This window comes from Odontomachus brunneus, unplaced genomic scaffold (assembly GCF_010583005.1).
Source record: "Odontomachus brunneus isolate Ranch 3 - 2012 unplaced genomic scaffold, Obru_v1 Obru_scaffold_062, whole genome shotgun sequence".
NCBI lineage: Eukaryota > Metazoa > Arthropoda > Insecta > Hymenoptera > Formicidae > Odontomachus > Odontomachus brunneus.
Window position 1 is genome coordinate 729,297 of NW_022639512.1, and position 11,434 is coordinate 740,730.

General features: G+C 38.2%; 1 protein-coding gene across 1 annotated transcript in view; it reads left to right on the plus strand.

Moving 5' to 3' along the window:
* The window catches only part of LOC116846208, a 58,873-nt gene extending 49,180 nt beyond the window's left edge, over nt 1-9,693 (plus strand). Inside the window, exons 9-12 of the mRNA XM_032819750.1 lie at nt 1,323-1,434; nt 3,065-3,392; nt 4,343-4,631; nt 6,633-9,693. Coding sequence (XP_032675641.1) covers nt 1,323-1,434; nt 3,065-3,392; nt 4,343-4,631; nt 6,633-6,978 — 1,075 coding nt within the window. The 3' untranslated portion in view covers nt 6,979-9,693. The remainder of the gene's footprint in view (nt 1-1,322; nt 1,435-3,064; nt 3,393-4,342; nt 4,632-6,632) is intronic.
* The last annotated feature ends 1,741 nt before the right edge of the window (nt 9,694-11,434 follow it).

Below are 11,434 nucleotides of genomic sequence, written 5' to 3' on the forward strand. Positions count from 1 at the left end.
TTCTGCTCTGATAACGAATAATTTGTAAAATTAGTTATGTCAACAAAATTTTTTTGATGTCACTACGAATATGCAATAGCAACGACGATTTTGCTAAAAGAGCAAAATTATTTTTCTCCGTGCCTGCACGGAGAAAAATAATATGCTGGTCCAGCAAATTTTCTGCTGGTTTAACAAAATCTTTTCGTTATTATATGAACAGCAAAAAGATTTGCTAAGAGTACTAATCACTATTTGCTGGATATAATTTGCTGAATGTACAAATTATTTTGCTATAAGAACTATGATGGATTTATATAAGCAGATATAGTTTTGTTCCGATAGCAAATAAATTTGCTAAGGATACATTATTTTGCATCAATAGCAAATTAACGTGATCCTTAGGACAAATACGCTCAACAAATTTTTTCTATCCTGGCAACGAAACTACTTCTGCTCTGATAACGAATAATTTGTAAAATTAGTTACGTCAACTAAATTTTTTTCATGTCATTACGAATATGCAGTAACAACGACGATTTTGCTAAAAAAGCAAAATTATTTTTCTCCGTATGGTAGCTATTACCATCTTGCATATTTTATTCCAAAAGAAAAGGAAAAGTGATTATCTTACCTGCAGAAAAATTTAACAGTTATAAACTTAACCTGCAGTTACTTAACAGACGACTGCTTTTGTACTTTTTTATAATGTTTATTCAATTTTTTTCTTATTTTTTCATATTTAGAATATATTTAAGATGATAATATATATAGTTATTGCCTCGCTCTGTATAATAGATCTATTTTTGTTAGTTAAACTACACTATGATAGAAAAAATATCTGAAGAGAGTAGGAAATATTTAATCTCTCAATGTAGGTTAAATATATTTCTTTTACTTTGGAGAGTGAGACAAGTATACAATATTAAACAATTCCAGTGCAGCACAAGTTTAGCAAAAAATAAAAGAAAAAAAACTCAACGAACATCTTATATATGAGTCTATTCTTCTTAGCTGAACTGTGGTACTGCGCTGGAACTTCGTTCCCTTTTTCTCCACGCGCCAGATCGTATATTCGTTTCACTCTAGGGAGAAAAAATGCAAGCTAGTTCAGCTAAAAAGAACAAACTTTCTGATGCGAAGAAAGTATCTTCCATCTTGAAGTTGTCATCCGATCCGAGCGGTGAGCGAGATCGAACGATCGGGTTGTCGATCGATGTCGACGTTGCGCGGAGTGAACGATGTTTTTCTCGCGCGTTATGTGTGAATGTCACCGCGAATCATAATCAAAAAACGTCGAGACGAGAAAAGTGGAGGGAAAGTTCCGAGACGTGCTTTTGCAGGCAATGCGGGGATGAAGCGGATCCCTGCAGCGAGGCGGAGACCTTCTCGGTGGAGGAGACGCTGACTACGTCCACCACGACCACTACGGCAACGACGACGTCTACGAGAAAGGTGCCACATGATCGTGCATGATTTTCAGTCTGCTCACATGCAAGTTACATCTCGCGCTTGCGATCGAAACGAATGAGAACACGGAAAAAAGCAGAGAATAGTTCATACATGCTTTTCTCTGCTTTAACCAAAGCATAAACTCTGTTATAAAGCAGAGAATAGTTCACGTATGCTTTCCTCTGCTTTAATCATATACACTATTTTATAAAACTTAATAATTATCTTTCTATACGGATTAAAATTTAGATCTAACTGTACACACGATTACGACGTTCTCGTAAATACATGAACTATTTTCTGTTTTATAATAGAGTTTATGCTTTTTATTAAAGCAGAGAAAAGCATGTATGAACAATTCTCTGCTTTATAACAGTTTATGCTTTTGATTAAAGCAGAGAAAAGCATGTATGAACTATTCTTTGCCTTTCCTACTTACCGACATCATAAAACATAAAAATAAAAAAACAAGAAAACGAAAAGTGAGCGACAATTTTTATTTTCAGAAATCAATTCTACGCATAAAAATATACAAATTTACAAAGTTCAAAAAAAATCCAAGATGAGGACGTTATACTGCTTATTTACCCTAATTTGCTATATATGGACAGTTAAATATATTTTGCTGTGTTAGCTACTTTTTCTTTGCAGCAGGAATCTATTTTCTTGCTTTGATAACAGGAAAGTCGGCTCCTACAACAAGAAAAGTAACGTAGCTAACGTAGCGAATTTGTTACGTTAGATGGACAACTGAATAATTTACTGCTTTAGCTACTTTTTTTGTTGCAAGAGCAAATTTTCTTGTTATCATAACAAGGAAATTGGCTCCTGTAGCAAAGAAAAAGTGGCTAATATTGCAAATTGTTAGTTGTTCATATGTAACAGATCATTTTTTTCCATGAAGAAATGACAGTGCTTCAAATTTGATTCTTTATTGTAGATTTTATGATCTCTCACAAAGGAATACGTGAGATTGTATCTACAACTGTCTTCTCAGATGCGCTTTGGGGCATTAAAGCTGTACATCGCTTCTCTCGTTTCTACAGTCGCTCGCGAGCTCCTGACATGTCTAACTTTGCTTTGTAACGAAAGTGAAAATTCAACTCGATATCGCGCGACCTTATTTCGTCATTTCATTGGGAATTTACACAAATTCGTCGAATTTTTAGTCATTTTTCTTTATTAACTTTCAACTTTATATTCTTTATCATTATCTCGCTTCTTATTACTTTCTTTATTATTATATCTTTTATATAATTTTTTATACAACCTTTTATTAATCTTTTACTTAGTTATATTTTTTTCCTAATGTTAACGAAACATTCGAAGATATTCCAAGCAACAATAGTTGTTGACTCACCCTGTATAATATTAAGAAGGAAAGGAAGGTGCGGATAACGATGCATTACTCAGCACAAATTTCTAAAAGATGTCTTTAGGACGTCCACAAGACGTCCCATTTTATTTGGACATCTTTTACACGTTTTTCAAATATTTTTAAGACGTCTTTTAAAAGTTTATACTGTCTGGGGCCTGAATATTCACTATTATTAGAAAAGGCATAAGAAAAAGGACATACACTCACCGATAGATCGCGATCCTGGAAATAAAACGCAATTCTGCCGCTCCCCAGATGTGGACAAGAGAGCAGTGTCTCCACCAGACCGCCGGGGTTGGCGGTGATATCGGACCAAGGCCACGACGGCCCAAGAGACCAGGAAGTCGCAGGAAAGAAGAGGGTAGAAGCAATAGTGTCGATAGCGGATCGAGCGAGGATCCGGCCGATCCTCGCAGAAGATCTTCGCCCATAGTGATTACCGCCAGTCTCACCATACCCATGTCCGACGCGTTCACCTTGAACCTCGACGACCCGGACATTCCTTACATCGAAGAGGCGCCGAAGCAACCGAGCGCTCCCCCGAGGCGACAGAGGCAGAGGTCCATTTCCGGTTGCAGCGAAGGTTCGTGTCTCGCGTAATTCAACGCCGTTGTAAAAGTATTTCCAAGCGTTCGGGGAAGAGGCGACGGAGCGTTGCGATAGAAGAAATTGCATGGTAAATTGTATAATTTATATAGTTTCGATTTTCGCTGAGATTAGCATACGAACGGTCGATCTGCGATATCAATCTGCGATCGGTTAATTTGATACTTCGATATTTTGGGTACACACGCACGGGAAAAAAGGATTTGCTGCAGCAGCAAACTAATTTGCTACATATGGATAGTTAAATATAATTCATTGTGTTAGCTACTTTTTATTTGTTGCAGAAACTTATTTCCTTGCTATGATAACAAAAACATTTGCTCCTATTGTAAAAAAAAGTAGCTAACGCAGCAAATTTGCTACAGATGGACAGCTAAACATAATTTACTAAACCTAATTTGCTACTTTTTTGTTGCAAGAGTAGATTTTCTTGTTATCCTAGTAAGGAAATTGGCTCCTGCAGCAAAGAAAAAGTGGCAAATACAGCAAATTATGTTTAGTTGTTCATATGTAACAAATCTTTTTTTCCGTGCGAAGAAGCGTATCGATCGATGTACAGTGACTGTCGAGAAAAAGCGATAAAGTCACTTAACCTGTGAACTTTAAACGAACTTTTAAGAAAACTTAATTAAAGTTACTAAGAAGAAGCTGAATCATTGTCTCTCTCTCTCTCTCTCTCTCTCTCTCTCTCTCTCTCTCTCTCTCGCGCCTTTATTTAATCTTCACGTTTAATCAAAGTATGACTCAAAGCACCTTTCAATTATATTAAATTTATACTTTCCTCCTGAATTCCTCCGATTTAGTCTAGAGAAAGAGAAGGTTATTATGTATAAATTCTCCGGTAGTACAATGAACAGTAAGTGCCGGGATAATTGCGAAATTGACTCACGAAACAGAAGTTGAAACCCGATATCTTCGTTTTTCCAGGCGGTAGGCACGGAAGTGACAGCGCCGTGGGCTCCTCGGCGACCCTGTCGGGCGACCAGGCGCCGAGTTCACCTCCTTCCTGGGCGTCGTCGCCCCCCGCGAGTCCCGACAGCGCGGTCACCGCCGTTTCGTATATCCCGCAGGATCAGCAGGCGGTTCTCCAGAGAGTCTCGTTCACGACCTCGGGCGACCTGCGGCAAGTAAGCAGGTCGACCAGCCATGAAGCAAGCAGGAGTACAGCGGCGCCCTACACACCGAGCATCACCAGCATCGGCGGTGCGGTTTTGAGGTGAGTATCCTGTTCCCTTTCTGCCTGCCTGCCTGCCTGCCTGCTTGCCTGCATGCGGTTGTACCGTGCGAACTCTGAACCAAAAGTTTTCACGCGACTCATTCTGTTCGACAAGATATGATAACGTGGAGTTCTGGACGATCCTTCGTTATCGACTTCTCTTTACCGACGTGCAGATGCATGGCACTGTCACCTTTTCGCGTCTGATGGCTGTGTTCAGCAGAGAAAGCTGCTTTGCAACTAATGTAAAATCCATAAGTATAAATCCATAAAATCTGATTAGTATGTGAATTTAGTCAGGATTAAGAGCATACTACTGTGTCCAAAAAGTAAGACCAGTTTTTATTTATTTCAAAAAATATTTATTTATTCTTCCAAATCTATTTTGTCGCCTTCAAAGTAATCCCCTCCCGACACAATATACTTATGCCAACGTATTTTCCAGTTCTCGAAACAAGAATTAAAATCGCCTTCCGGGATAGCTTTCAGAGCGCGTAGCGATTCACGTTGTATTTCTTCTATCGTCTCAAAACGATTTCCCCGCAGTGGTCTTTTGAGTTTCGGGAATAGCCAGAAGTCACACGGTGCTAAATCAGGCGAATACGGTGGTTGTGGAACGATATGGATCGAATTTTTGGCGAAAAAGTCACGAAGAACGAGTGCAGTGTGAGAAGGTGCATTATCGTGCATTATCGTTTACACGTTTCAGGCCCAAAATATCTTTCAAAATAGTATTGGCAGATCCTTTCGAAATACCAACAGCATCAGCAAGGTCTCTAACAGTCATTCGACGATTAGCAAGCACAAGTTCTTCGATTTTCTTGACGTGTTGTTCATCGGTAGAGGTTGATGGTCGTCCGGAACGCTCTTCGTCTTCAACACTTTCACGACCTTCTTTGAACTGCTTATACCACTTGTAAATATTCCTTTCCGACAAAGCATGGTCCCCGAATGCTTTCTGCAACATCCTGAACGTTTCTGCACCCGAAATTTCATTCCGCAAACAAAATTTAATGCAACTTCTTTGCTCAATATAATTAGACATTGTAAAAATCGCCGAATGCACTTTTAGCGTCGTACAAAACCAAGCGTAAAACAAAAAGTAATGAATGTTTTGACATGAAATTTGTCACAGATGTTTGTCACAATGCTGCCAACTTAGAAAAAAAATATTTATGATGTGAGGTTTACCCGCACGATTTAAATTGAAAACTGGTTTTACTTTTTGGACACAGTAGTACACCAGACGAATTCACAAATTTTATAACAATTACAAAGTAACTTTCTCTGCTGAACGCAGCAAATTTTTCCCGAACATTTTTTAATATATAGAGTCATCATCAATAATCAAGATCAAAATGGTTGAAGAATTTTTTGTTCAGCTTGACCTAATCTAAACGCACAAGTTTTATATGTTGTTATCAGACACTCTATATAAACAATTTGTAATGTAATTATTAGTGTAGATATCATTTTTATTTATTTATTTATTTATCACTTTAATTTATTAGCAAATGATATCTTGATTTGCGTGCCAATTTATATGTATACATTGGCTGTTATGTTTTATTCTTTTTTTCTTCACATTGATCATTGATTTTAGAGATGAAACATCTATAAGATATCGTTTTACAAAAATATGTCCCACGATAACGTTCTGAAATTGTTCGTAAAAGTATAACGATAAAAAGCCTCGAGTTTTCGATTTGTCAGATGATTCAATGAATCAGCCATTCGATGGTGCGATTAATATTATCAGGAAGCTAACATTTCTCACGAATATCCATTGGTTTTGTAATAAATGCTAACCCGCAAGAATTGCATCGCATGGACTGAGTGAATGATAAATTGCTTCACCCATTCCGTGCGGTTCATCAACTACTCACGATTTACTAACTGCTGGAGTGCGCAAAATTCGCAAAGCGAATCGCCAGGATCAGTAAAATCCTCGGCAGTTCCGCGAGCTCGAGTAAGGCAAATGCGCGCCCTCGCGTGATTCAGGTCCAAGACCGAGGATATCGAGAGAATGCTGCAGATCGCGCGGCCGGATATCGACCCTGTGGCCTTGCAGACGGGCAAGAACTCGTCGGTGACCTCCAGCGAGAGCAAAAAGTACACGAAGAGGCGGTACACGGACTCGAGGCATCAGACACGTCACATACCGGATGCCAACACTCTCGCCGGCAAGACATCGTTGAGCGCGACATCCGCGTCGTCGATGACGATGTCGTCCTCTTCCTCCTCGACGATTACGGCCACGCAGCACCAGCGGGTGCCGGCGCAGTCGGTGTGGAAGAGACGGGAATTGATCTCCAGTGCTCCGAAGGACAGGGAGGGGTACTTCTGAGCTTTCATTCGCAACGACGATCGAATCGAGAGTCGAAATCGGTGGTCGCTGAGTTCGGGTGGACTTTTGAACGTTCGGAGGTCTGACGAGACCGCTGTTAAAAGTATGATTCTCTTTGATAGCGACAAAACCGTTCGATTGTAAGATATATATACATATATACATGACAGTCCGGCTTTCCGAATCGGCCGATATGCGTCGACCTGGAAATCGATGCGACTCAAGGACATCCGGGAAAGCTGGAAAAGGAAACGTGGGCGAATTTCCTCTTCGTTCGTCGCTTCGCGGTCAAGACGTCAGTTGGAATTGTCGTAATAGGGGTGCTTTTCCAAAACGCGATCTCGTATCACTCAGAAGGGGAAGCTCTAGAAGGTCTCCCCTTTATCTATTGAACTCTCTGCGAAAATCTGGGTAAAACCGTGCAGGATTTATCGGCGAAATATTAAGTGGCGTGTATTCTCCATAAATACTCGGCATCCCGAAGCAAGGGGCAGCATACTTTATATGTCTGTATACTCTCGCAGAGACGGCGATGTCGCCCTAGGCACAAACAGAAAAGTCTAAGAACGCGGACGATACGCCCGCTGCGAGCACAGGCGGAGAGCTCATCGCGAATGTATACCGGTGGTGTGTTTACAAACGTTCGCGTATACATATTAAACATGCGAAGCGTAAACTGTCCTCTGAGCTTAGCTTATTGCTCGCTAAGAATACCATCGATCGAGACGACGGCTGAGGAAGGAGAGTGCGTTTGAGAGAAAAAATACTCTCGCCGTCGAAACGTTATTTAACTTCTTTCAGAAATACCGACGCGTATTTGTGTTTAGATACGTGTGATTTTTCAATTCGAATATGGTAGACGTATAACAAGCATTACAGCGAAATTCCACAAGAGAAAGGGAAATCTCGAGTCACACGATTGTTGCAAATGTCGTACAAGGAGAGAATTTTATGGTGAAAATTACTGAATTAACAATAAATAATGGAAGTTCATAAACAAGGAATAGACTGACATTCTGCAGTGACTGAGACTATCCTTGTGTTTTATATGTTATTTATATTTTAGGAACTGCGAAATGTGCTATAAAATTTTGCTATGTTCCCAGTGAAATTTACTGTATGTTCCTCAGCGAGATATACTTTACTGACAGTATATTCCCGCAGGGAATATACTACGCGGGAAAAAAAGACTTGGTTGAAAATTTCTAATGAAATATGAGCGATTCAGAAATAATTAGATCGAAATAACTATAATCCTGTTTAAGTTAAACAGAAATCTTGACAATTTAAATTGAATTCTGGTAATTTCTGACAATTTCGTTCATATTTTACTAGAAATTGGTTAATCCAACCCAAAAAAATTTTTCCATGCACTAGAAATATAGTAAAATTGAAAAGAATTTACACGAAACGAAAGAACTATAACATTCTCTCCGTATATTTATGTCACTTCGAGCCACTTTTTACTGATTGTAATGAATTCATCTCTGAGGAGGTTGACGTTATCATGAAATTTTACCGTGCATGTGAAAGACTCCAATTCCGGCAATAGTCAATGAATTCATACGGTCACTTGGGAACTTGGGAGATGGAGAAATTTTGTCACGCGATAAAGCGTGAATTTCTAGAACACATTTCTGAGAGAGCACGCTTCTCTCGGAACGCCGCTCTCCTCTTACGACGCGTCTCGAATTACAATGCGATCCATTCTCGCCGTTTTCCACGGGGGAAAAACGCGCTGACCCTTGCTCGATATACATATATCAATATGTTCTCCGCACACTCGATTTCGTGTCTCGACTCGGTCGACCGGCGATGGGGTAGTCACTGCCGATCAGGCGTGGCCTGGAAAAATGTTCCTCCGTACGCTTCTCGCGCGTGCACGACCTCGTGCTCGTGCGAGTACATGGGGTGTTGGTCCGTTGGTTCCTAGACTACCGTCCTGCGCCGGCCGCGATAGATCGCCGTGATGGGACGCGCATTATCGCACGGCGACGGCGTCTTATCGACCCTCCGCGACAGACCTTGACAATGCTCGGAAACGGCTCGGAAGGACGGGGAAATTCGCATGGAATGCATGCTAAAACGTTACCTCGGCTCTTCATTTATTTCTCCCTCTCCCTCCCTCTCTCTCTTTTCCTTTCACTGAATTTCTTACGAATCGTCGCAAGATCGGCGAATTTTCGAAATTGTTATGCTGCTTTCCCTGCGATTACACTAAGAGAAGAAATATCTAAAAATTAGCAAATATTTGGTGGTGGCATTGACATCATGTTTACTTAAAGCTAAATTCTTTTATTTAAATAGAATAAATAATTGCTTTCATAAGAGGCTAAGGTTTTTATAAAAATGTATATTTTCTTGTTCAATAAATATTTTGTATTAGCATAAATAAATATGTCAATATCCACTAGACAAATATTTACTATTTTTTTTAAATATTTCTTCTCTCAGTGTACGGGACTTCACTTGGCGGCAAATGATCGAGAAACTTAATTCTTTATTATTTGCCTCCTTTTTTCCCCTCTTTTGTCGCTTTCTTTCCTTCCTTCCTCTCTCCTCTTCCTTTTTCTCTTTTTCATCTTCTACAACGCGACTATTAGCATGAACTGCCTTGAGGAACGCGTGGCTCGAAATTCAAGAGGCGCCGAATCATCGTCGTCGTTAAGTTTTCTTTTCACAGTCTGTAAGCTAATAAATGAAAGTTAATTTTTTTACCATGACTTGTACTTCATTTGTGTGACCTGGGGGCTGACCATGAATTTTTCACGTGAATCTTGTGTGTACTTTCCACTTTTCACATTTTCACAATTTCACTTAAAAAGGTTCACGTGAAATATGACATAACCTTACCATGTAGTAACATACCTTCTAGGGCAAAACATAAAATATGGTGTATAAAATATTAGAAAAGTAATATAAAATTATAATTTATATCTATAATATAAATATTAGAATATAATGTATATAAATATAACGGTTAATATAAATATTATCCCTCTAGCGTCAACCGTAAGAAACTAAACAATTTCACGTGAATTTTTAGTTTGTGAGAATATTTGTGTTTTCCCTGCAAGGAAAAATATTTTCACGTGAACTTTTAAACCATCAACAGACTTGGCTAAAATGTGAAAGATGACGCACAGCATAGATAACATTTTGTATAGTAATTCATTCCGTCCCGCTTGGTTATATTATCAAAACAAGTAACCAATAGTTGTCAGTGCTGCCTACAATATCGTCCATATTCGCTGTATTTCTATATCACGGACTATATAAAGGTAAATTTTATATATATTAATATTATTTAAAAAATAATATAGAGAAAAATATATAATTTATATATAGAACAAAAAAAATATATTTATATATATAGTATAATATTATATATATATATATAATATAAAATTAAAATAAACATTACATGCACTTTTGTAACGTTAAAATGCGAGGTATTCGTAAGATATTTTCTTAAGAATATTTAAGAAAATATTTAGATATCTTTTTAGCATATAGGAATATAATCCAGAGGGAAAAGAGAGGACGACTCGATGGAACTTTCCGCTTTAACTATTGAACAGACACAATTTGTGACAAGGGGCTGATCATGAATTTTTTTCCCTAGCGTGAATTCGTGAAAAATGTAATCAAGTGTAACATTTTTGCACTCGTGAAATGTGAACTTGTAAAACATGAAAACTGATTATTAAGTGATAACTGTCCCAATTACTATCGCTTTAAGGGTGTTTCCGATAATACCTGTCCGAGTCATTTCCCTAGAGCAGAAATAAGTTACAGACATCACCATCTACTACTATATGTGATTCATGACAATCCAAAGCTACCTAATGCTGTCTCACGACTGCAAGTAATTAAAGTATAAAAGAAATAACTCAAATAATGTTAAAAAAATAGTAGCATTAAGAAACGTTTGTAGAATTACATACAATTTAAAACAAACTGTGCAAACAAATCTATCTTGTTTTGTCATCAATATACCCTAATGACATAATTTATTGTGGACTTGCACCTGCACGAGTCATGTAAAAACAATACTTGTAAATAGGTTAAAACAGTGTGACTTTTTACTTTAGGATAATATTCGAAAAATATAATATATATTTTAATGGTTATATAACTTTAATTAAGAATAAATAAAATTTTATTAGAAAACAACATCAGATGATTTTATAATCAATAATACAATTTTACAAAATTATTATCTTGTGTATTTGTCACGGTATTGTTCTGCCTAACCCGCTGCTTGCAGTCGTGAGACAGCGTTAGGTAGCTTTGGGTTGTTATGAATCACATAATAGCAGTAGATAGTCTGTAACTTATTTCTGCTCTAGGGAAATGACTCGGAGAGGTATTATCGGAAACACCCATAGACAGTAAATATGCTTAGTTTGTAGTCTTTTATATATACAGGATGTCCCATTTTAAAAGATCCACC